Raw genomic sequence first — 26,809 nt, 5'->3', positions numbered from 1 at the left:
ATGGATGGTAGAAGAATTGTGGGTTACAAGGTAGGAAGGATTTAGTATTTTAAGGAATATATGGGTCAGCACAACATCGAAGGCTGAAGGGCTTGTTCTGTGATTATTGCATCAGAACAGTTTATCTGAAGCAATATATAAAGAACGTTAATTCTTTGAAAATTTCCATTACACTACAGTTTTATGAAAAGTTCACAAAACGAGTTTCTCATTATATATTTGCCTGGTTTTCCACTTCCAATCATCAAAAGCTCAGTGGAAAGTTTATAACAAAAATTGCAGGGTTTAGTGTTAAATAAGTAAAATATAGTTAAACAGTGCAAGGCATAATCTTTTAGTAATGAGAGCTCCATTTGTAAGACATGGGAAAAGAAAAAGGCTATTCAGCCCATCAATTCTGCCCCATCATTCAATCATAGCTTATTTATTTTCCCACTCAGCCCCACTATCTGCTTCCCATAACCTTTGATGACCTGGCTAATCAAGATTCTATCTATCAAGCTCTGTCTGAAATACACCCAATGACTTCTCCTCCCCAACTGCCTGTGACAACTAATTCCAGATTCACAATCCTTTGGCTGAAAAAATTCCTTCGCATCTCTGTTCTAACTGAATGCCCTTCAATCCTGAACTTATGCCCTCTTGTCCTTAATTCTCCTACCTTTGGAAAGAATCTTTCTACATCTACTCTGTCCATGCCTTTCGACATTCAAAATATTTCAATGAGATCCCCCCCTTGTTCTCTTAAATTCCAACAAGTACAAGCAGTCAAATGTTCCTCAGATGATAACCCTTTCAACCCGGAAATCATCCTTGTGAACCTCCATGAACTTTCCCTACTATCAGTACATGATTTCTTAAATGAGAAGCCCAAAGCTGCTCACAATACGCCAAGTGAGATCTCACCAGTGCCTTGTAAAACCTCAACATCACATCCCTGCTCTTATATTGTATTGCTTTTGAAATGAATGCCAGCATTGCATTTGTCTTTTTCACCACTGACTCAATCTTTAAGTTTATCTTCAGGGTGTCCTTCATGAGCATTCACAAGTCCCTTTGCATCAGGGATTTTCAATTTTCTTCTCATTTAGAAAAATGTCTGCTCATTTATTCCTTTTACCAAAGTGTATGACCATACACTATCCAACATTGTATTTCATTTGCTATTTCTCTACCCATTCTCCTAATTTGTTCAAGTCAAAGTTGTAAAGAGTATGTTGGAGGTTGGCTTGTCAAGATATTTTCTTAATGCTCCAAACTCTTCCATGCAATATGTCCTTCCAATCACTTGGCAGAGCTGCGTATTGTACTCGTTATCATGGGTTCATCTACAAGCTGATTTTCATTTCCAACCACCAATCCATTCCTTCAATTTATGAAATTCAAAATTAAATCATCAATATTGGCTGAGTGGACATGGTTCAAGAGTTTGACTGGCAAACATAGCATGGTATGAAATCAACAGGAGAGCAAACAGAAAGCAAAAACTACACAGCAGATATGAAAATATACGCTTTGAAAATCACGATGTTATTTCAATTCAAGGCAGCGTTTAAGAGGACTCACAATAATCAGCCAAGGCAGAGTTTTATGGCACAGATCAGCCCAATATGTCCATGGCAACTGTCGGCATTCTGGGCAAATCCCATTTGCTTCTAAACGCTTCCCATCCTTAAACCTCATCAAATAGTTTTTTGAATGCGGGAATTATACCCATTTCTACAGTTTCCTTTGGCACCTTAGTCCAGACACAGAGCATCCTCTAAGTGAAAACGTTGCCCCTCAGGTCTGATTAAAATTTTCAAAGTTGTTAAATAGCCAGAATAAAGATACCATTAATTTGAAATAAAAATTGCAAGACTACCTGAATCCTTCTGATATCAAATCAACTAAGATTACAAATTCATCCTGGTTATAGCCGCCATCCTTACCAATGCACTTCCGCCTGCCATGGAGATGGGGCTTTTAACCAATGTAATTGTTTTGGTGACGCCTCCCACTACAGTGGTCACCACCTGCGTCTGCTGAGTCACAGTAACTGTTCCTGATTTATGCACCGTAATAATGGGTCTCGCAGGAGCAGTGGTGGTGGCAGCATGAGTTGCAGTCACTAATTGAGCAGTAGCAGATTTCAACATTGAGGTTGCTGGTGCATTGACCTGGAAAGCAAATACAAATTGGCATCAGGATAAGTGAAAGGCCCTCTTGAAAATAAATCATGCCTGCACCATAACATCTGAAATAAAATAATATGGAAGACTTGTGCTTTAATCTTTAGTCTAATGCCCATCCCAGCTCCAAATACAGCCTCATATCTTAGAATACAAGAAGAAATAGGAGCAGGAGTTGGCCATCTGACCCATTGAGCCTCCTCCGGCATTCACTAAGCTTAAGGTTGATTTGGCAATGGACTCAGCTTCCTCATAAGCTCTAATTTTCTTAGTCTTTAACACGCTGTGCCTTAAATACATTCATGAACCAATCTCTGTGCATCCTTGGTCAGAGAATTCTAGATTCGTTAATCCGAGAAGCATTTACTCCTTATCTTCATCCTAAATTTCGGGTACTCCCAATCTTGAGGCTTTGTCCCCTAGTTTTAGTCTCACCTGCCAGTGGAAACAACCCCTTGCTATCTAAACTTATCTATTCTTTTTATAATTTTATTCGCTTCTGTAAGATTCCCCCTTATCCTTCTAATAAACTTTCCCCAAAGATCATATCAAGAAAAAAAGCACAAATCCCAGTGGGAGCTAAAATTCATAGCCCCTACCCCAAGAACTAGGATGCACGGTGCAGCAGCTTAACAATAATTTAAGGATGAAGTGATGGAAGGGTGTAACAATTGAATGGCCTGCTCTACATGGAAAAGTCTCAAGAGACAAATTATGCAGGATGTGGATAGAGGATTAGAGAGACTTGTTTTACATGGCAGTTGTGATCTCAGCAGCCAGTTCTTGAAATATTTACTATAATGATTTGGAAGGAAGTGAGGAAATTACTGGTCACTCCAATTCTGAAACAGTAGCCTGACTTTATGACCTCGTGATTATATCTCTGAATCAATGCTTTTGGTTTCAAATCACCTCGGTGATTCAGACCGGAGCTCTAGTGGCTAGGTCAACATCTAGTGCAATATTTTGTAGGCAAGACCCTTCAGACAAATATTGGCATCAGTAAATCTCTCCCACTTTAGGGTTTAACCCCATATCTGAAAGTAAAATATAGTTTCAGTTAATGACACAAATATCCATATTACAAAATTTCTGCAAATTCTTCTTCTATGTGATGTGAAAATATACAAAAAACAACAATCCTGGCCCACATGAAACAGAAAATGAGCCTGTGAATCTTTTCCCAAAGGAAGACTTTGGCAAGATGATCAGATTTGCACTGTTCCTTTTCATAAATTACATACCATGACTGATGGAGTGGCTACTTTTACAGTGGTTGGCAAGGTACTGGTTCCAGGGGTGACTGCCATTGTTTTGACCATGGTTGTGCCTGGGTGAATTCCAATGGGGGTAACTGCTGTGCTTGATGGAATCTTCTGAGTGGCAGCAGCTGCAGCAGCCAGAGCTGCCATTCCACTCATCTGTGGGCTGGAGGTAAGTGGCTGGGACCAAGTAAAAATGTAATCAGCAGAAGTAGCACAAATGAGATCAAACACTAACATCCAATGCAGTGCTAACATTCTTCATTCACATTTCAAGAGCCTTTTCATAATTGGACAAAGGAGCTTCCTGCTTCAAGACATGCAAATGAAAAGATAACACATCAGAGGTTATTAATGGGAATTTTGGCTTCCCATTATTTTCCTGTTTCTTAAACAGCACAAAAGCAACTCTGCAATGTGAACATAGTCAGAGCTGTGCAGAGAGGAACAGGGTGTTTAATCTCCATGAAGTGTGGATTTTGGTTGTAACAGTAGTGGTCCACAACCATCCTTATCCACTCAGTCCACAATCTTTCCTCCAGCGATCCCTGATGGAATGGGTGTTTCTAGGGCTTGTTTTTCCCTCCCTACAATTTAGCCAATTCCAGAGTCCCAAATCTTAAGAGTGATTCCCCAGGGCTAAAGAATGTTGGTGCAGAAGGTATCACCAGCACTGGTCGAACCAGTTGGCAGGACTCAACGAGTGCGAGCAGAAAAGGTACCCAGCTATTTTAGTGTCCACAGCCGGTGGTCCAATGAAGGTGGGAGTCCCCTAGACATTGAATGGCACGCACTGAATGTGTGGTCACTGTGCCTACCCCTGGCTCCCCACGGGATGGAATGGATGCTGCTTTCCAGGTTAGGTTGTGCCTAATCCACCACCTCAATGATCTCAGGAAGCACCCAGCCTTCTGCTGGGTCAAAAGGGCAATCACTGAGGTAGAAAGGTTCTGGATGATCGATTTTCCCCGTTCGTCACTGCCCGGCTTTCCCAGGAAGTAATATCCATGACCAGCATCCTTGAGCCACTATTCAAGGAAACAGCTGTGGCATTGCAGCATACAGAAGACACTCTGATTTAAATGGTAGTAGAGCTGGTGGCGGTCCAGATGATGTCCATACAAAAACTGGATGGCTATGGACTACCAGCTCGCAGCCAAAATTGGCACTTGTGCTGAGGTTGTTAAAGAGTGCAGCACCTTCATTCCTGATGATGGGGGAATATCACTCACCTAACCAATCACATTAGAGAATTGGTGACCAAAATTCAAAAAGCAAGGGACCAGTACTTTCAACACCTTTTAGGGGAACTGGTTGCCATTTAGGACACTGGGAAGTTAGTGGTCCACTATCATTCACTGGGTGACTACTATCACTCTCATTGTTCTGGGAACCTGTTTAATGTGTTGTGCATGCCAGTTTATCAGAGGCCCTCCAGGGCTTGACTAGTTCTTTACCTGATTGGTGGCATGTTGTGACTCCCAAGGGGTGGCCATGTGAATCCGGTCAGAAGGCACTACATCTGTCATTCAAAGTCAAGACCTCCCACACCTTGCCATTGGACCCTTTGAAGGAATACACATCTCGCTACTACCTGAGCCAGGCCCTACTGGGTGGCTGGGGGCATAAAGCCCAACAGACAAACTCAAGCTCCACTCTAGGTCATGAGCCAGATGTCATTGGAGAGTCGATTAGAAGGTGTGTGCCAGTAATGGGTTGGAGGTGGTGGGGGAGGAATTGCTTATTGTGCTGCAAAGGTAAGAATCAACCAGTTCTGCTAAATTAAATCGATTGCGGTGTGTAGCAATTGCTGAGACAGTGTGTTGTTGCGTCCAATGTGAATGTTTTGCATTGGGGTGGAGGGTGAGGGCTGTCTTAGTGAGAGAGAGTGGACCCGTCAAACTGGATTATCACATCACACCTTCCAATAATTATTTCTCTGGTTCGCTCACATGGAGTTTCCACTTGGGAAAATTACATGGTTTCTGCAAATTTAATTTTAAATTTTTGCTTCCCTTTTCTCAGCTCTACCTTTGGTTTTAAAAACAGATTCCATACAAAAAGGTCATTGATCCAAAATTGTACTTCCAAACTGGCTGGGTCTTTCCAGCATTTAAGTCCCTCTCTCAGTAACACTTTGAAGGTAGTAACAACAAGCATAGAACATAGAAGATAGGAGCAGGAGTAGGTCATTCGACCCTTCGAGCCTGCTCCGCCATTCAACGAGATCATGGCTGATCTTAAAGTTCAGTAACCCGTCCCCACCTTCTCTCCGTAACCTTTAATACCCTTATACTGAAGAAATATATCTAATTCCCTCTTAAATATATTTAATGAACCTGCCTCTACTGCCCTCTGTGGCAATGAATTCCACAGATTCACCACCCTCTGGCTAAAGAAATTCCTCCTCATCTCGGTCCTAAATGGTTTGCCTATTATCCTCAAACCATGGCCCCGGGTTCTGGATTTTCCCATCATTGGAAACATCCCATCTGCATCCATCCTGTCCAGTCCTGTCAGAATTTTATGTCTCTATGAGATCCCCTCTCAATCTTCTAAACTCCAGGGAGTACAATCCCAATTTGCACAATCTTTCCTCATAAGTCATTCTTGCCATTCCAGGTATCAGCCTGGTGAATCGCCTCTGCACTCCCTCTATTGCAAGAACATACTTCCTTAGATAAGGTGACCAAAACTGGACACAATACTCCAGGTGTGGTCTCACCAAGGCCCTGTACAGCTGCAGTAAGGTATCCTTGTTCCTATACTCAAACCCTCTTGATATGAAGGCCAACATACCATTTGCCTTTTTAACTGCCTGCTGTACCTGCATGCTCGCCTTCAGAGACTGGTGTACAAGTACCCCTAGGTCTCTCTGCACTTCCCCATCTCTTAATCTATTGCCATTCAAATAGTAATCTGCCCTCCGGTTTGTATTACCAAAGTGGATAACCTCACATTTATCCACATTGTAGTGCATTTGCCATGTATCTGCCCAGTCCCTCAATTTATCCAAATCACACTGGAGCTTCCTGACCCCCTCTTCCATGCACACAACCCCTCCTAGCTTAGTGTCATCTGTAAATTTGGAGATATTACATCCAATCCCCTCATCCAGATCATTAATGTAAATTGTGAACAGCTGGGGTCCCAGTATAGATCCCTGTGGCACCCCACTGGTCACCGCCTGCCACTCAGAAAACGAGCCATTTATCCCAACTCTCTGTCTTCTACCTGCCAGCCAGTTCTCAATCCACATCAATACTTTGCCCCCAATCCCATGAGCCTTGATTTTGGAAGCCAGTTGTTTATGCGGGACCTTATCGAAGGCCTTTTGGAAGTCCAGGTACACCACATCCACTGGCTCTCCCCCATCTATTTTACTTGTCACCATCTCAAAGAATTCCAATAGATTTGTCAAGCATGATTTACCTTTTGTAAATCCTTGTTGACTCCTTCTGATCCCTTCTCTGCTAGTCATATGCTCCGCTATTACATCCTTAATAATGGATTCCATCATTTTGCCCACTACTGATGTAAGGCTCATCGGCCTATAAATCCCCGCTTTTTCTCTACCCCCCTTTTTAAATAGTGGGGTAACATTAGCTACCCTCCAATGCATGGGTACTGATCCTGAGTCTATCGAGTTCTGGAAAATAATTCTTAAAGCATCTGCTATCTGAATGGCCACTTCCTTAAGTACCCTAGGATGTAGATTATCAGGTCCTTGGGATTTATCTGCCTTCAATCACATCAATTTCCCCAAGACCATGTCCTTAAGAAATACTGATTTCTTTCAGATCCTCCCTTGCATTAGTCTCTATGTTTCCCAACATCCTTGGGAGGTTATTTGTATCCTCTCTTGTAAAAACAGAACTAAAGTAAGAATTTAATTGGTCTGCCATTTCCTTATTCCCCATTATATATTCCCCTGATTCCGACTGCAAGGGACCTACTCTGGATTTCACCAATCTTTTCCTCTTGACATATTTATAAAAGCTTTTGAGCAGAAAATGTGAGTTAAACATTTGTCTCAACCCACTAGCTTCGCTTACACAGTAGCAACTGTACTGTATTTCCTAAAAGATTTCATTAAGTTGCACCAAGCTGATGTTTGACAATAATCAAGGGTATAGAGACAATCAATTTTAAGCCACAGAATGTAAAATTGCACCTGGGCGCACAGTGCCCTACAGGAACCACAAAGCAACAAAAACTTACAGTTCCTGCTGTGGTCTGTGCTGGTCTCACCATACGAATACCCGGTGGAAGAGTTGCTACAGTGATAGGTGCTTTACCCTGAGGTGCAACTTGCCGTTGTACAGTGACGAGGGGTGTGGTTGAAGTTGCTGAGGTGACCACAGTCTGGCCAGCTGCAGGTCTGATCATTGTTGTGCCTAAATTAAAAAGAGGTTAATTAAATATTATTCTGAAGAAGCCAAAGAACTAAGAGAGTTGCATTTCTAAAGCACTTCTCGGGTTACCACTGAGAATTAAAGGGTTAGTAAATATTTTTGAGGTGCAGTCTCTGTTATACTATATGAATTATTGCAAGCAGCAATCATCATCAAATCTTCTGCTTTTGGTGTGGGTGAAGGATAAATGTCAGGGAGAACTCTCCTAGACTCCTTTGGAATGGACCTCCTCCTCCTCCCACCATTATCCCTACCTGATGGAATCTCAATTTAACATTTTAAGTGAAGACAAGAACAGCCACAGGGAAAAAAATCTCCAAAGTGCCTCAGGGCCTTGTCAAGCCTAACCTGTGAGCTTGGCTACCTATAGAGCTTCATTTACAAATTTCTGGTTGGTATCTTCTACCCTCATAGAATCACATGCCACCCCACCACTGTTGCATTTGTGAACTCTTCGTTGGAAAACCATGCAGCCATGCACATTTTGTCATTTTAATCACTTTGATATACTCCACATAAATTTGTTGTTATTAACAGTGATACTGAGATTGACATTGAGTTGGAGGTGAAAGAAAGTTGACTTAGGTGAACCATGGATAACTATTGTTACAAAATCTTTTGCCGTTAGGAAAACTACATTTGGCGCTCTGGAAGATTTTCAAGTCCGCACTAATTTCTCATCTGATAGACAAACCTCAATATTAATCCTGCTATAATTTTATACAACTAAGACCAATTAGCTGCTCAAAAATGAACCCTTAAATTCTGCTTCTCAATTACAAAAATAATGGCAAATCTAATCATGGCCTCAGTTATACTTTCTGCCTGTTCCACATTACCCTCAACTCCTAGTCCAAAAATCAATTGTCTCTGAGTGCAGAATGCTAAAATTTCATAAACTTCAGAAATTCTTCTTCAGGATAGAGCCCCCTCACTCTAGATCCCCCAAGAAAAGAAAATTTCTCTCAGTATCGGCCGTACCAATCACCCCACACAATCACCTTTCATTCTTCTAAACTCTAATGAGTGCAAAGCCAATTTGCTTAACCTTCCTCATCCTAGGAATCTGAAATACCTCCAATGAAAATATGTAATTCCTTACATAAAAGAGAGCAAAACCATATGCAGAGCACCATCTGTGAGCTCACAGCATCCTTCCCTAATATTGCAAGACCTCCCAATTCTTTTTTTAAATTTTTAAAAATTTTTCACACTATGAACCATATTAATCAAAATACACATAAACATTTCCCTCTTGAATATACAACAGTGTCATTTTCTCCCCTTTTTCCCCCCTCCCTTCCCTCCCTCCTTCCCACCCCCTCAAACCCACTAAATGTTCAACATATACAATACAAAAAAAAACCATTAAACAATGTCATCACACAATGAAAATAAACAAGAAAATTGTGTCATCTACTGTTACACACTGGGTCAGTTCATTTCATCTTCTTCTCATTTTATCATTTTAGGGGGTGGAGGTCCGCGGTAAGCCCTCTCTGTTGTGTTCTATGTACGGTTCCCAAATTTGTTCAAATAACGTGACTTTATTTTTTAAATTATATGTTATTTTTTCCAATGGAATACATTTATTCATTTCCATTGCTGTACTCTCAGGCTCTCTTCTGATTTCCAAGTTGACATTATACATTTTTTTGCAACAGCTAAGGCTATCATAATAAATCTTTTTTGCGCTTCATCCAGTTTAAGGCCTAATTCGTTACTTGTATTACATAGAAGAAATCTCTGGATTTTTTGGTATGTTCCTTTTTGTGATTTTATTTAATAACTGATTTAGATCTTCCCAAAACTTTTTCACTTTCTCACATGCCCAAATTGCATGTACTGTTGTTCCTGTTTCCTTCTTACAGTGAAAACATCTATCTGATACTGTTGGGTCCCACTTATTTAACTTTTGGGGCATAATATATAGGCTGTGTAACCATTTATATTGTTTCATTCGTAACCTCATATTTATTATATTTCTCATAGTTCCGGACCATAGCTTTTCCCATATTTTATTTTTTATCTTTATGTTTAGATCTTGTTCCCACTTTTGTTTGGGTTTACAGCTTATTTCATCATTTTCTTTCTCTTGCAACTTGATGAACATGTTTGTTATAAATCTTTTAATTATCATTGTGTCTGTAAACACATATTCAAAGCTGCTTCCTACTGGTAATCTCAGTCTGCTTCCCAATTTGTCCTTTAAGTAAATTTTCAGTTGGTGGTATGCAAACATTGTACCATGAGTTATTCCACATTTGTACTTCATTTGTTCAAATGATAATAAATTATTTCCTAAAAAACACATTTCTATTCTTTTAATCCCTTTTCTCTCCCATTCTCTAAGGGAAAGGTTATCTATTGTGAAAGGGATTAGTTGATTTTCTGTCAATAATAATTTTGGTAGCACCATCTGCTCAACATTTGGAAGAAGATTCACATATAAAGGAAAAAAACAAATTACCAACTACCAAAATTAATATTGACACAAAATCAACTAATCCCTTTCACAATAGATAACCTTTCCTTTAGAGAATGGAGAGAAAAGGGATCAAAAGAATAGAAAATTGTTTTTCGGGAAATAAATTATTATCTTTGAACAAATGAAGTATAAATATGGTATAACTCACGGTAACAGTATAATGTTTGCATACCACCAACTGAAAACCTACTTGAAGGACAAATTGGGAAGCAGGCTGAGGTTACCAGAAGGAAGCAGTTTTGAATATGTGATTACAGACACAATGATAATTAAAAGATTTATAGCAAACATATACATCAAACTGAAAGAGAAAGAGAACGAGGAAATAAGCTGTAAACCCAAACAAAAGTGGGAACAAGATCTAAACATAAAGATAAAGAATGAAACATGGGAAAAGCTATGCTCCGGAACTATGAAAAATACAATAAACACGAGGTTACGCATGATACAATATAATTGGTTACATAGGCTATACACCAAGCCCCAAAAGTTAAATAAATGGGACCCAACAGTATCAGATAGATGTTTTCACTGTAAGAAGGAAACGGGAACAACAGTACATGCAATTTGGGCATGTGAGAAAGTGGAAAAGTTTTGGGAAGATCTAAATTAGGTATTAAATAAAATCACAAAAAATAATATACCAGAAAATCCAGAGATCTTTCTTCTAAGTAATATAAGAAGTATAGAACTTGGCCTCGATTTGGATGAAGCACAAAAAAGATTTATTATGATAGCCTTAGCTGTAGCAAAAAAATGTATAATGTTAACCTGGAAATCAGAAGATAGCCTGAGAATACAGCAATGGTACATAGAAATGAATAAATGTATTCCATTGGAAAAAATAACATATAATTTAAGAAATAACATTACAGTATTCGAACAAATTTGGGAACTGTATATGGAACACAACAGAGAAGTTTTACCACGGACCTCCACCACCTAAAATGACAGAATGAGAAGACGAAATGAACTGACCTAGTGTGTAAAAGTAGATGACACAATTTTCTTGTTTATTTTCATTGTGTGATGACATTGTTTCATGGGATTAATGTATCGTATATGTTGAATGTTTAGTGGGTAGGGAGAGGGGTGGGAAGGAGGGAGGGAAGGGAGGGGGGGATAATGACACTGTGTATATTCAAGAGGGAAATGTTTATGTGTATTTTGGTCAATATGGTTCATAGTGTGAAAAATAAAAAAATAAAAAAAAAATAACGATAATAATTTTGGTAGTTGGTAATTTGCTTTTTTCCTTTCTACGTAAATCTTCTTCCAAATGTTGAGCAGATGGTGCAGTACTGGTGAACTTCTATATTGCACCAGTTTTTCATCCCACTTATAAAGTATATGTTCTGGTACCTTCTCCCCTATTTTATCTTTCTCTCTCCTGGTCCAATCTGCTTTTTCCCTTGTTTGATAAAAATCTGATAGATATCTTAATTGTGCTGCTCTATAATAATTTTTAAGTTTGGTAGCTGGAAACCACCTTGTTTGTACCATTCTGTAAATTTATCTAGCGCTATCTCGGTTTCCCCCCTTTCCATAAGAATTTCCTTATTATTTTCTTTAGTTTATTGAAGAATTTCTCTGTTAAGGGAATTGTTAACGATTGAAATAGGCATTGTATCCTTGGAAAGATATTCATTTTAATGCAATTTAACCTCCCAATTCTTTAATCCTACATTCTTGTAATAAAGGTCACCCAACATTCCTTCCACCTCACACCAGCTGATACTTGTAACAGTCCTCTTTCACTACACCAAACCCTCAACCTTCTCTCTCAAATATTCCATCACTTGATCCAAAAATACACCTTTGATCCCTTGCTCAAGGAACCTATTGGATTATCCACCTCCTTCCTTTACCAAATACTTTTAACATTTGTAATCTCGCAAATGAATGTCCACAACTCTGCATTTAACATTTCTCTAAATAAAATAGTACTAAAATAGCTGTAATCAAAGTTACCTATTGAGGCTTTGGTTGGGAAATGACCCAGAGCTCTAAACAGAGCTCTAAACCAACGAAGGCAGCTGAAGAATTTAAAGACCGTGTTTAAATTTTTTAAGAAAAAAGTGCTGGTTACAATAAAGTTAATGAAGAAACAACTGGATTAAAATTTCATTTGGCTGTTCAGTTGCTTGCTACACCTGCACATTTGGTCTCAGTAACTAGTGTGTAAAGGAAACCATGTTTCTTTGAAAAATACTGATGCATAATCATCACGTTTTCCCTATAGAACTAGATAACTTTACACTAAGCCATGCCAGAGCATCTGTCAAATATTTTGCCCATTTATTGGACTTGCCTAAATTGTCTTGGAAACCTATTTTCATCTTTCTCAAACTTTCAGCTCGACAGTCCCTCCCAGTTTTATGGCAATGTCAATCTCCTGCTCTTTTGTGACCTTTGATGTGGTTGATAATACCATCCTCTCCATTTGTCATAGAGCTGGTGGCCCACAATCACCTGGTACTTATCTTAGTTAAAAGCAAGAAAATTCTGAAGGGATTACAAATATGGAAAAAAATTCAGAGAATGTTGGAAATACTCAGAGGATTTCTGGAATGAAGTTAGTTTCAAATTGATGACTTTTCATCAGAAGATATTGATTTAGAACTGTGATTTTCCTCCAGAGCCGCTGCCTGACCCATTGAGCATTCCCAGCATTTTGCATTTTCTGTACCTAAGCCATTAATTTTTGTAGTAGCTCCCTCACCCCCACCAACTCACTTCTCTGACCAATTTCCAAAAATCCATCTTTAAACTCCTTCCATGCAACACATGTACAATGGGATGGAGCTCTTCAGCTGTGACTCTCAACCCTTCCTTCAACTCTTAGCTGTCAGAATGATTGCCCAATAGGCAGGATTGCTTAAATTAAGACTTATTTCAACTGAACATCAAGGTGATCATAGCTATTCTATTCTATCATAAACTCTGGTTCAAGGCAGCAAACTTCAACATTTTCACTAACATCTGGTGGAAAACCATGCATCAAATCATCAGTATCTCTATAATGTTGTCAATCTTGGTTTACCATAGTTTGTCATTTTCAATACAAATGATGATTATTTATATATTAATAGTTGCACATTCACATTTGAACCTCTATCAATAAATTCTCTGCTACTAAATATGTCTTAGATTTTTTAAAAAAAGCACCCGTTAATAATTTTCTACCAAAAATAAAATCAGGAGTAGGTTCCTTACCTGGCGCGCGCGGAGAGGTTACGGCAGTGGGAATCCTGAGCACAGCTGGTGATGTAACAGCAGGAGTAAGGGGTGTAGCCTGTGTCCCCAGTGTGGCTGCAGTCTTTGTAACTAAGCGGATTGCTAGTTGTGTCGGTGAAGGTGACACTGGCGCAGCTACTGCAGGAGCAGGACTGCTGGGCGGCCGAGTGCTCGAAAGTACAGAGTTTGTCAAAGGGGTCGTGGCAGCAGTGGCTACTGGCACATCGTACTTCTGCAGCTGAAGTAGGTAACTGTCTGCAGTCGATACAGATGCCCAACTGACCTCCAGGGAATTGGTACTTGCTCGAACCAACTGGACTTTGCTTGGAGCAGGTGGCTTTTCTATTAGAAAGCAAAGGAAATAATTTTCATATTAAAAGGATAGCAAAAAAAAAAGTGCAAGTGGGGGAAAATAGCATGGTGAGAGCCAATGAACTCAGTTACCCTCCGCTATCCATCTGCAGTGATTGTAGAACTCTTGCCCTCATTCTGTTGCTGACAACAGTTCAGGAACAAATAAGCATTCCCTGACAATGAATTCTGGCTTATGATTTAAATCATGAAAATCTGCAGACACTATGGTTGAAGTAAAAACACAAAATGTGGAGAAACTCAGCAGGTCAAACAGTGTCCTTTATGTAGCAAAGACATTTCGGGCTTCAGCTTTTCATCCAAGTGTGCGAAAATGTCGGCAGGTGTCCAAACAAAAAGTAGGGGGGAGGGGGGTGGTGGCAAAGGCAGGAGATGATGGGTGGAAATAGGAGGGAGGGAACAACAGCAATGAGGGGGAGGAGGATAGATGGGTGGAAAAGGGGGAAGGGAGGGGAGAACTGGAAAGACAGGAAAGGAGGAGGGGAAAGGAATGGCAAGCAAGTTTAGAAGAAAGCAGAAAAGTCAACGTTAATGCCATCTGTTTGGAGAGTGCCCAGACGGAAAATAAGATGTTGTTTCTCCAATCTGCGGCTGGTCTGGGTGAGATCGTGCATAAGGCCATGGACAGCCATGAGAGTCTGGGATTGTGAATCGGAATTGAAATGGTTGGCTTCTGGGAGGTCACTGTTGATGGAGAGGAGTTGCTCAGTGAAGTGATCTCCCAATTTGTGACTGGTCTCTCCAGTGTAGAGAACGCCAGCCACAAAGGGAGCACCAGATGCAGTAAATAAGTCCTGTTGCTTCACTTGAAAAGCCTGTTTGGGGCTTCACTTCTTCCTGGACCAAAGACCCAACCAGTCACCCTCTACCACCATCCTCTTCCACCTGGCAGAACTTGTCCTCTAAATAACTTCTCCTTTAACTCATCTCACTTACTCCAAATCAAAGGAGTAGCCATGGGTCCCAGTTATGCCTGTCTGTTTGTGGGCTTTGTGGAGCAAACCATTTTACAAGACGACACAGGCAAGACCCCTCAACTCTTCCTCCGATATATTGACGACCACATTGGGTCTGCCTCATGATGAACCACGATGAACTTGTCAACTTTGCTCCAACTTCCACCCTGATCTCAAACTCACCTCCAATAACACTCTCCCCTTCTTGTATCCTTCTGTCTCCATCCCAGGAGACGCTTTTAGCTGACATATACTACAAAACCTCCAACTCCAAATATTACCTGGTCTACCCCTGTCCCCTGCAAGGATTCTATCCCCTTCTCTCAATTTCTCCATCTCCGCCCCATCTGTTCTCAAGATGAGGTCTTCCAGTTCAGATCTTCTGAAATGTCTGCCTTCTTCCACAAATGTAGCTTCCCCTCCACCAATATCAACTCGGCCCTCACCTGTATCTCCTCTATTTCCCGTTCAACTGCCCTGGCCCCTCTACACCCAGAAGCAACAAATGTAGAATTCCTTCATCCTCACCTATCACCCACCATATAACCACTTACAGCACAGAACAGGCCAGTTCGGCCCTACTAGTCCATGCCGTAACAAATTCCCACCCTCCTAGTTCCACTGACCAGCACCCGGTCCATACCCCTCCAGTCCTCTCCTCTCCATGTAACTATCCAGTCTATCCTTAAATGATCCCGCCTCAACTACGGCTGCCGGAAGCTCATTCCACATCCCTACCACCCTTTGCATCCAACACATTATCTACCAGAATTTCTAGCACTTACTACAGGATCCCAACATCAGACACATTTTTCCTTCTCCTCCCCTCTCAACCTTCTGCAAGGACTGCTCCCTCTGTGATTTCCTCAAATCGCCTCCTGACACCTTCCCCTATGCCCAGTGGAGGAGCAACATCTGGCATTATGCACTATCTCACCCAGACCAGACGCAGATTGGAGAAACAACACCTTATTTTCCATCTGGACACTCTTCAGTCAGATGGCATTAACATTGACTTTTCTGCTTTCTACTAAACCTGCTCACCTTTTCTTTCCCCATCCCCTTTCCTTCTTTCTTGTTCTCCCCTCCCTTCCCACTTACCCACTCAGCCATCCATCCTCATTGCTGCTGTCCCCTCCTTCCTTGCTCCACCTTTCATCTCCTGCCTTTGCCACCCCCCCCACCCCCACTCTTTTGTTCGGATGCCTGCGGCATGATGAAGGGCTCAAGCCCAAAATGTCGATGATGTATTTTTACCTTTACTACATAAAGGACACTGTTTGACCAGCTGAGCTTCTCCAGCATTGTGTGATTTTATGATTATGGTTTAGCAGCTTGCTTTCTTTTCCTCCTATTTCACCCTTGTTTAGTATAACTATCTTTGACTATTATTGTATGGAACAAATCATTTTATTGAATGAACTAAGGCTATTCCCTTGCCCTTTTCTTTTTACATATCAATTAACTTCCAGCATTTAACATTACTTGTTTTAACCAATCTTTCTGGTCAGGTCTTCCACTGACCAACAATTTTGCACACTCCCCTGCCCATTTATTCTTTTAATTATATTCTTTAATGTACTGCTTGGCCACAATAGTTTTATTCTATCCAGCTTCTCAGAATTATTTAAAATCTTTCAAATAAGAAGTGATTTGTACAGGTCTTTTTATTTCAGAGGGGCTTTTATAAACTAAGGGCATTCCTTGCAATTTCTCTTGATGTACATTAATTGATGTAATGAAGAACATGCAGTGACGACAGTGCGCGTAGTAGAATTCCATAATGAACAACACAATAATGAATAGATTACTGCCATACATCTGAAAAATTTAATATATACCAAATTATGATCCTGTAAAATTGCAAACCAATCCTTAATCAGTATGTACCTGTTTCAAGATACCACAAGTCTTTACAACAGACTTGATTGTTCCAAGCTTTTCGGTAGCCATCTCGACCACTCCACACATAGAGACGCGTGCTTATAGAGACCGAACAGTGACCAGCTCTAGCACGAGGGATGCTATCCTCAAATGATTCGGTCGAGATTTGAGTCCAATTCATGGTTTCTAGTTTGAAGGAGAATGAAGAAATTAATAAGTGAAAGATGCACTAGTGCACAAACATAACTCCACACCAAGTAACAGTCATTCGTATTCATAAAATTATGAGGGATATTGAGTAAATGAAAGGAGGCTTTGTCCACTGAGGTTAGATGAAACAAGAACTAGAGAACACAGGTTAAGGGTGAAAGGAGAGATGTTTAAAGGGAATCTCTTCACCCACAGAGTCTGAAGTGGTGAATGTGGGCTCCTTTTTGATATTCAAGAAAAATGGATGGGAGGGGTATGGTCTGGGTGTAGTTCAGTGGGACTGTGCAGAATAATAGTTCAGATCTAATTAGTTCAGATCTAATTAGATGGGCCAAGGGGCCTGTTTTTGTGCTTAGTGTTCTGTGGTACTAAATGCTATGCTGGCCAGATACCTATCAGTAATCTCATTTCATGATTCAGACACACAAAAGACAAATTGAAAATTTTGAGTATCAACCTATAAGAATACAGTTGTTCCAATTCACTATATTCTGAATTTTTAATGCACATGGACAAATCATCAAAATCATAATTGATTTTGGAATTAATTCTCTTCCACTGAGGATTTACTATTAATCAACTAGTACAGGAATGGAGAGATAGGAGTCAAGAAGCAATATATCATACCAAGATCCAAACATGCCAAGGTATTTGTGCACTTCCATTCTTTCTCATGTGTGGGAGCTTTGACATCTTCTAGCACAAGGGGAACCCAGCCACCAAAAACATACATTCTGGAAAAAGGACATTAAAATTAAATGTGTTACTGAATAGCTATACAACAGCACAAATGTTAACACTTCATTGCACTTGTTCTTAAGTGTAGTAGAGTTTCTCACTTGCTCCCTATCATCGTGGCAGAGTGCAAGCTTCTGGGCAAGGGTGGAACTCCAGAAACTTCTGGCTTATTCCATGTTAAATTCTCTGCAATACATAAATGCAATAGTTTTAGAAATCTGAATGTACAGAAGAATCATTAAGTAAATTAGAGTTAAATTATTACTTCCAGCAGGGATAGGGTCAGGGCACAGACAGTAACTGAACAAAGAACCAAGATTGTAATGACAAGAATATTGGTGCTGTTGTAAACACAGCCAGTTGCAACAGTCTGGGAATGACCTGCCTGTTTTTGTATTGGAAATTTCCAAACAGGCATTGGGTTAAAGGTAAAAATTTGTAGGGCTAAGGGTAAAAATGGTAAATGGGACCAGTTTCAAAGGAATGGCACGGGAAAGAGGAGGCGACTTGACTCCTTCTGATGCAGTTATCATTTGATGACCAAAGCATCTTTCAGAATTTGTCTTCAAACTTGCATCAGTGTGGTAAGGTAAATGCTCTGCTGAACTTTAATTAAACATCTTTTTTGGACATACAGCACTGTAACAGGCCAATTTGGCCCTATGAGTTTATGCCACCCAATTTACACCCAGTTAACTTTTTGAAGGGTGGGAAGAAACTGGAGCCTTCAGAAAACCCACACAGACACGGGGAAGACATACGAACTTCTTACAGACAGTGCAGGATTTGAACCCAGGTCCGATCCCAATCGCTGGCGCTGTAAAGGCGTTGCGCTGTAAAGGCGTTGCGCTAACCGCTACGCCAACCGTGCCACCCTGACTGCAAGAAATGCAGAAATGCAGCTCAGGTCATACGCAAACCAACCTCCCCTTCATCATCTTTGTCTACACTCCCTCTGTCTCAGGAAAGCTGCTAACATCTTAAAGGACCCATGCCACCTTGGTCACATTCTCTTCTCTGCCCTCTCCCCCATTCCCCCCACCTCTGTTAGGCAGAAGATATACATGTTTGAAATCGGGAACCTCCAGATTCAAGGACTGGTTCTCTCCTGTTTTTATCAAACTCTTAAATGGATCTCCTGCAGGCAATAGATGATGCCCTTGTACAGTTTCAAACTGTAATTTTCTTTATACCCTGTACTGTCTATTTATTATTATTGCACTACAGTATGAATTAACTTCCCTAAAATAGCATATAAAACAAAGCTTTTTTTAAAAAAACTGTATCTTGGTACAACATGATAATAAACAAATCAATTCAAACATTTCCTCAGGAGTAAACTCTTTAACTGTCTTCAGAGTCCATTCAATAAGTGAACCAGAATGGTTCAAGGTCAAAATCTGCTGCCAGCCGTAGCTTGAATGTTCTTGGATGTCTAAGATAATCAATTTCAAGCTCTGTGATATCTCCCAACTATCCCTACCTACATTCATGATATCAATTCCAATGCAATTTGGCCAAGAAACAAAGGGCAACATCTGGTATCAAATATGCCCCACCTGGGGTAGAAAATTTCAGGGTAAAAGACCAAAAGGAAAAATAAAGAGGGGAAGGAGTTGATTTGAATTGTTTTATTGTCACATGTACTGAAATACAGCAGGAAGCTTTCATATCAAACCTTATTTATATTTCTGCATTTTCCATCAAACTTTTAAACATTTATGTTATGACCACCTCAATCTCTAATGCAGCTTCATCTTACGAGAACACATTCAGCAACTATATGCTACTCCTACCAGGAGATGGTCCTCCAAGCAGCAGGATGAAAAAAACGCTAAGCAATTCAGCAGGTCAAGCAGCATCTATGAAAGATATATAGAAATATTGAGGTTTCAGGTTGAGACCTTGCCTACAACTTTGCCTACACAGATGCTGCCTGACCTGCTGAGTTTCTCCAGGCGCTCATTTTTTGCACCAAATAGACTGGAAAGCAACATACAGACACACTTCTTCAAATGGGAGTGAGTCTTTGAAAGATACTATATTTCCTGCTATCAACAGAGAAATAGAAACATTTACCAACATCCAGAATCCACAGGTCTCCAAGTCGGCAGCCACTCATCCCACCGTAGATGACCAGTTTTGGCTTACTGCTATCCTTACTGCGATACACAACTGCCGTGTGAGACTCTCTAGGTGGGGGTGGAGTTCCATACGTGACTGGTATGTCCCATCCTACAACTCCAGACCCTGGTTTAAGCTCCAATATATACAAGTCATTTAAATACCTTCCAAAAAAGAAAAACACAATCAGGAAAATTGCAATACATATAATGTAAGCAGTACAGTATTTATAGTACTAAGCTAGTAAACTAGCAGTCACAAGCTCAAATTCTAAGAAGGTACTGAATGGTATCAATAAATAGTTCAAATTAAAACCTGCCATTTAATCATTGATTCTTTTCTGGATCTGGGAATCATTTGTTACCCATCCTGAAGAAGCCCAAGAAGAATGCAGTGACAGGCCTAAATGAATACCGTTCAGTGGGTCTGACATCCACCATTATGAAGTGCTTCAAAAGGTTGGTCATGATTCACAGGACCTCTAGCCTCTCTCCATCCACTCCAGTTTAATCACATACCACTGAAATAGGTCCACAGCCAATGCAATGTCCCTGGCCTACATTCAGCCTTGGAACACCTGGACAAGGACACCTAATCAGGCTATTATTTAATCGAATATAGATCCACTTTCAACATAATCATACCAAACACATCCCCAAACTATGTGACCTTAGCCTCAGTACTCCTCCCTGCAATTGGATTCTTGGGTTTCTAACCTGCAGACCACAATCAGTAAGGAATGATGACAGCACCTTCAACATTTAAGTTTCCTTTTATTGTCACAAAATATTATAGTACAAAAAATCTAATATGCATGATAAACTTTAGCTTTTGTCTGCCATAAACAGAATTGCCATGAGCAATGCTCAGTGCCCCAAACGATAAGAGAAACAAGAGAGACCCTTCAGAGGCACAGAGTATCTATGGATTCACCTCCAGTGCTCCTGCAACCTCTGTAGCTCCACAGAGTCCTGTTCAAACCACTGGCAACTCAAGTTCCAGATCCAAACCTCTGATTTGATCAGGAAATCTTCAGAGCCCAAGGCCTTCATAACCCCTTCTTGCCCTCAGCACCCTCTCAAATCGCAATTACCACGGGCCAGTCTCCAGCAGTCTGCAGAGGTCGTCGACAGCCAGAAGCATGTGGGTCTTTTGACCTCAAGTTGCCAGCAGCCCGCAGCCCTTCAGCTGCTGAGCCCCTTTACTGCCATGGTCATCTTCTCTGTATAGTCGTCTTCCCAGGCTTCTCCTTCTCAATATGGTGTCCTCCCTGTTTCTAATGCTCTGTGCAAGTCTGCTGCTCTCCAGAGTGTGCAACCCCTCATGATATGCTGCCTTGCACAGGCACTGCCACATACTTCCATGATTATGTTGCGGTTGTGTACTTACCTTCATTAGGAGGAGGAAAGTGAGAGTGTCAGGATCACCTATGTGGCAGTGAGCCAATGAGAAGGTCAGAGGGGTTTAGCTGTGTGGTGTTTGGGGAGTTGAAGAATCCAATGTTGTGTCTAGTGAATAATAAAAGAAAATCGACTTCATGGTATGCTGAAAGAAACGAGTGAGTGTAATCTTTATTTGTTTTGTAAACTGTGGTAAATCAGTGCCATTACATTTACAGGATATTTCAAAACACTGTCAGATCCTTGAACAGGCTCGATCATCCTCAACACCAGGGGCCTTCTCTACTCCCTGTACACCCATGACTATGAGCCCAAACACCACTCCAACTCCATTGTGATAACAACACTGTCATCAAGATCTCTAACAACAATGAGTTGGGTGAGAGGGACTAGTGGCTCAGTAACAGGATACCAATCTCTCCATCAATGTCAGTGACTTCTGGAGGAGGGGATGGAGCTCACTACCTGGCCCACCAGTGGTGCTGAGGTGGAGACAGAATACAGCTTTTAAGTTCCTAGGGGTAAACATCTTCAGTGATCTGTCCTGGTCCATCCACATTGATGCAATGGCCAAAAAAGAGCACCATTGCCTTTGCCTCCCCAGAGATCCAAATGAACAGCTTCTATCCGTGCACCATTAAAGGGTGATACCAAAAACTGCAGAGGGTTGTGAACATGACTCTCATTAACTCTCACTACCTTAGAAAATCAGATTTTAGATTTATTGTCAGACATCACATACAACTCTGAGATTCTTTTTCCTGCAGGCGAGGCAGATTAACTACTTATTGGTAGTGCAAACAAAAACTGTACACAACGAATAAAAGGAAACAAATAACGAATGTATACAACTGACTGTGCAATACAGAGAAACAAAAGAACATAAAGTGGACAAGTAAGAGTCCTTAAATGAGTCCCTGATTGAGGAGTCTGATGGTGGAGGGGAAGTAGGTGTTACTGAACCTGGTGGTGTGAGTCTTGTGGCACCCATACCTCCTTCCCGATGGCAGTAAGTACAAAGCATGAGCTGCGTGGTGTGGATCCTTGATGATTGCTCCTGCTCTCCAACAGATGTTCTCGACAGTGGGGAGGGTTTTGCCTGTGATGTCCTGGGCTGTGTCCATTACTTTTTGAAGGGCTTTACGCTCATGGGTATTGATGTTCCCATATCAGACTGTGATGCAGCCGAACAGCACACTTTCCATCACATATCTGTAGAAATTTGCCAGGGCTTCTGGTGTCATACCAAATCTCCACAAACTCCTGAGGAAGTAGAAGTGCTGAAGTGCTTTCTTCACAATGCCATTAGTGTGTTGGGTCTAGGAAAGATCCTCTGAGATAGTGACTCCCAAAAACTTAAATTTGCTCACCCTCTGACCCCCAATGATCACTGGATTGTATACCCGTTTTCCCTTCAACAATCAGCTCCTTAGTTTTGGTGACATTGAGTGCAAAGTTGTTGTAGGTGCACCATTCAGCCAAGTTTTCAATCTTCCTCCTGTATGCTGACTCATCACCTTTCTTTATACATGGTATCGTTGGTAAATTTGTAGATGGTGTTATTGCCATACTGAGTCACATAGTCGTAGGTGTAAAGTGAGTAGAGCAGGGGTATAAGAACGCAGGCCTGTGGTGCTCCGGTACTGATGGAGATTGTGGAGATGTTCTTACCAATCCTCACTGTGGTCTGGAGGTGAGGAAATCCATGATCCAATTACACAGTAAAGTGTTAAGTCCCAGGTCTCGGAGTTTGTTGATCAGTTTTGAGGGGGTGATGGTGTTAAATGCCAAACTGTAGTTGATAAAGGGCATCCTGACGAATGAATCTTTACTGTCAACAATATTAAAAAATTTATCCCATCCTGGCTACACTCTCTTCATGCCCCTCTGTAGAGAAGATTCATGAGTGTGGTGAGCTCACACACACTGTCAATTTCAAGAACAGTTTCTTTTCTGCCATTACAACGTTCCTCAATGAACGTCAAAATGGTAAAGTGATTCTGCCTTTGCTCTGTACCAAATGATCTATATCTACTCTGCCTTATTTGTTGTATTATATATCAGATGATAATTGGTCTGCTGGCAAAATGACCTCTATCTCTGCATCCTGGTACATGTGACAATAAACTTGAATTTGAATCCCAAATTGCCTTCATAGTTGATCTTCTTGGGATTTGTTGGAGCTGCACTCATTTGGGCAAGTAGAGAGCACTCCATCACATAACTGCTGATGGAGGAAAGGCTTAGGGTGAGAGATGGCAAATCAATTGGAACAAGATGCCTAGCCTGACCTTCTGTTGAAGCCACTCTACTAAAGGGGACCTTGAAGTTGCACATAGTAGGTTAATCAGACACTAATGACATTGAACATCATGAATAGGTGATTTGAAACTTTCTAGTTTGAGATACACATTCCCCAGAACTTTGTGGCACAAATGTTAGTTCATCTGCTGGCTATCCAAGGTCAAGTGCGCTGATATCCACACTATACAACTAGTAGAAGCACAAGAAGAAATTAATTTCCCCTTTTAATTCCAGATTCAGGTATGTCCCTTAATCCTAGTCAGAGTAGAAATCACCTGAGTACTTCTATATTTCCCAATCTGCTGAATTACACACATCTTTGGAATTCAACCTTTGCCAAATAAAGCCAGGTCTAAAATTCTGGATCGATCTAATGGTTGGAGAGGAGGCTTTCAAAAATTGTACAGACAACAATCTTACCGTGGAATATTGTTTTTTGGATCTTCACTGTCATTGGCTAATCCCCCAAATAAATAACATTTATTGTCAATGACTGAAAAGCAGTGCCCGAGTCGAGCACACGGCGGGGGACCGTTTTTGGGGGCTCTGGCTTTCAATTTTTTCCATTCCCATCTGCTTGCCTGGAAAACAAGAGTAAAGCTGCATAAATTATTGGTAATTGTCATTTGGTGTTAATTACATAATGGCTGCAAAAAAATGCACAGAGCATTTAAAAGTAATTCTGAAGGTCAAATATTATATAGCAACCCCTTTCATGATGAACAGTTGCTTCTCCAAAACATGTTTCTTACCAGAATAAACATTTAATTATCAGCCCTGTGTATTCCAGAAAATAATTCTAAACTATTTTTTTGATAATTCCTTAAAGGGAACAATCTAATCCTTAATATTATTCGAGTAATCAAACACTCTGGAGAAAGCAACATTTAACTTGCATGATAAATTAGTGATCGCATTTGAGGTACAATCCCAAGTTTGATTGTCACCTTGTTTTAGCAGCAAAATTAAAGTTATCCACTTGAGCTAGTTCCATTTGGCCCATATCCTTCTAAACCTTTCCCATCCATGTACCTGTCTAAATGTCTTTCAGGATTTTAGGGGTCTGGAGGGCTTGTTATGCAATGAGGTTGGATAGGCTGAGACTTTTCTCTTTGGAGCAGAGAAATCTAAGAGGGGCAAATTTTGCATACAGAGAATATGTAGTTTCTAGAGGAAGTGATAGAGTCTGGTACAATTACAACATTTGGACAGGCACATAGATGGGAAAGGTTTAGAGCAGGGGTGGTCACACTTGCTTAATGAAGGAGTCACATATGATAAACTTCAGATGTTTGAGAACCACAAGACTTGAAAAAATATTACATGATTTTTTGAAAAAAAAGAACATTCACCATGTTTTCAGACTTGGAAATCACTTAAAAAATCCTGTGCCAAATAGTCACTATAAAGCTGGCATGTGAATGACATGCTCTCAGTACAAGGGGGTCTTTTTGCAAAATAGTTCTTTTGAGTACATCCATTTGATTCAGCAATCGTCTCCAAATGAATTACTACCCCAGATTCATGGCTGGCATCCTCTTTTTCCTCATACATTCTTTTCATTTTAATTAGTCAATACTGGAATTATTTTTTACTTTACAAGGTAAGTGCTCTGAAATCAACAGCTGATTTTTACAGTAATAATTATGGTGACAGCATTGCAGCATTGACAGAATAGCCTTAATTAATCTGCTGTAACATCTTTATTTTCTTTCATGCGATTGCACTTTGGTCCCATTTCTGTCCATGTTTTTACTCTGTTGGTCTCTTCATCAACTTCAATGATCAGGGCACCCCAAGAACTGAACAATCCTTTTTGACTATGCACAAGTTTTAATAGCAATGAATACAAAATGTAAAATCCCCATGGTTGACCTTCAGTGCCATCATGAGATTTTCATGGTTTTATTTTCCCTAGTAGGTCAGTGGAGTGTTTTGATGGTTCAAAAATCAATTAAAAAAACTCAAGCTCTAACAATCTTTCAACCCTGTCCCCTGCCTAGTGATGATTTATGCTGGTATAATGAGGAAGATCTTCAACTCAGTTACTATTGCCAGCTGAGGGAAAAATATCTTTGAAGTGTGTAAAATATTAAAATTTTAAAGCTCAAATGGCGGTTCCTTCATAACAAATCCTCAATGGCCCAAAGAACAGGTAGTTAATCTTGTGAGACAGTGCAATTCCACAAATGGTGAATTTATCTTTAGTATACAGAACTCTTCTTTCATTGGTGCTGTGGGAATTTCCTCATTCACCTGAACTGGCAGGCGGGGCCCAGATACCAGTATGAATAAAGCAGTATTTATAGCAAAGCCTAGAGCCCACTTACCCTGTAATTATGAAATACACTTTAGCAGTTCAATTTCCTTCAAAAATTATACTGTCAGCTTAAGTAAGAAGTTATTGGGAAGTTCACATTCTTCTCAACTTACCTGTAATTCATACAACTCATTACTGTACTTTCCGTACTCCACCATGCCACCAAACACCAAAAGGCGAGTACCATCACACACAAATCCATATGCGGCACATCCTGCAGGAATATCTCCCCTCACTGCTGGGATGAACCACTGGTTCGTTGCTGATGGCAAAGAAAATTAAAATATTTAATACAGTGATCAATTACCTATAAGCTTAGAAAGGCCAATTGCTTTTACTAACATCAATCTTTATGAATGCAAAAAATGTGCTCCCAACTGCTTCACAAAATGAATTGGAGTCCAATAAGATTTTACATTCCACCTCACTTGCCCACATCCAGGCAGAATATTTTTTTTCCAGAATCCAGTACTAGCACATTAATACAAATCACAAGGTACTTCGCAGGATGTGTTGGTGGCATTAGGAAAGGAAATGGAGGATGGAAAAGTTGAGAGATATTTGGTGCTTTAGTTGACAAGAGGCAGAGGGGAAAGTTTCTGAGAATAGGAAATGAAAAACCACATGATGGGGGAAGAGTGGTTATATGGAGAATAAACTGTCAATATTTGGCTGTAGGAAAATGAAGGGATAGAAAAGAACACAGATTTTAAATTGGATAATTTGGTGGGGGACAAATAAAATGAGGTTCAGAGAATGCAAGTGGCTGGCATGGATTTAATTATAGACTAATAGAATTATGGATGTGTGGGATTTATGCATGTTGCAAGGATTAGACAGGAGGCAAGGAATAATGGGTAAATATTTCAGCAGTTTCTGCACCTCATTTTACTGTCAATTGTTACTTTGGCTTGATGAAATAGAAGAG

At 40.4% G+C, this 26,809-nt stretch overlaps 1 protein-coding gene across 5 annotated transcripts in view; it reads right to left on the bottom strand.

Annotated features, from left to right (window-relative positions):
- The window catches only part of LOC138763377 (host cell factor 1-like), a 141,431-nt gene that overhangs the window by 101,555 nt on the left and 13,067 nt on the right, over positions 1-26,809 (bottom strand). For 4 of the 5 annotated variants that reach the window (XM_069937426.1, XM_069937428.1, XM_069937430.1 and 1 more), the window contains exons 2-11: positions 25,995-26,143; positions 23,982-24,142; positions 19,813-20,021; positions 17,835-17,919; positions 17,623-17,729; positions 16,792-16,971; positions 13,553-13,915; positions 7,655-7,830; positions 3,416-3,613; positions 1,932-2,159 (exon numbers count right to left, since the gene is read on the bottom strand). In XM_069937426.1, coding sequence (XP_069793527.1) covers positions 1,932-2,159; positions 3,416-3,613; positions 7,655-7,830; positions 13,553-13,915; positions 16,792-16,971; positions 17,623-17,729; positions 17,835-17,919; positions 19,813-20,021; positions 23,982-24,142; positions 25,995-26,143 — 1,856 coding nt within the window. The remainder of the gene's footprint in view (positions 1-1,931; positions 2,160-3,415; positions 3,614-7,654; positions 7,831-13,552; positions 13,916-16,791; positions 16,972-17,622; positions 17,730-17,834; positions 17,920-19,812; positions 20,022-23,981; positions 24,143-25,994; positions 26,144-26,809) is intronic. The other variant, XM_069937429.1, reaches the window with a different exon arrangement.

This window comes from Narcine bancroftii, chromosome 5, assembly GCF_036971445.1.
Source record: "Narcine bancroftii isolate sNarBan1 chromosome 5, sNarBan1.hap1, whole genome shotgun sequence".
NCBI lineage: Eukaryota > Metazoa > Chordata > Chondrichthyes > Torpediniformes > Narcinidae > Narcine > Narcine bancroftii.
This window is presented reverse-complemented; position numbering and strand designations above follow the sequence as displayed.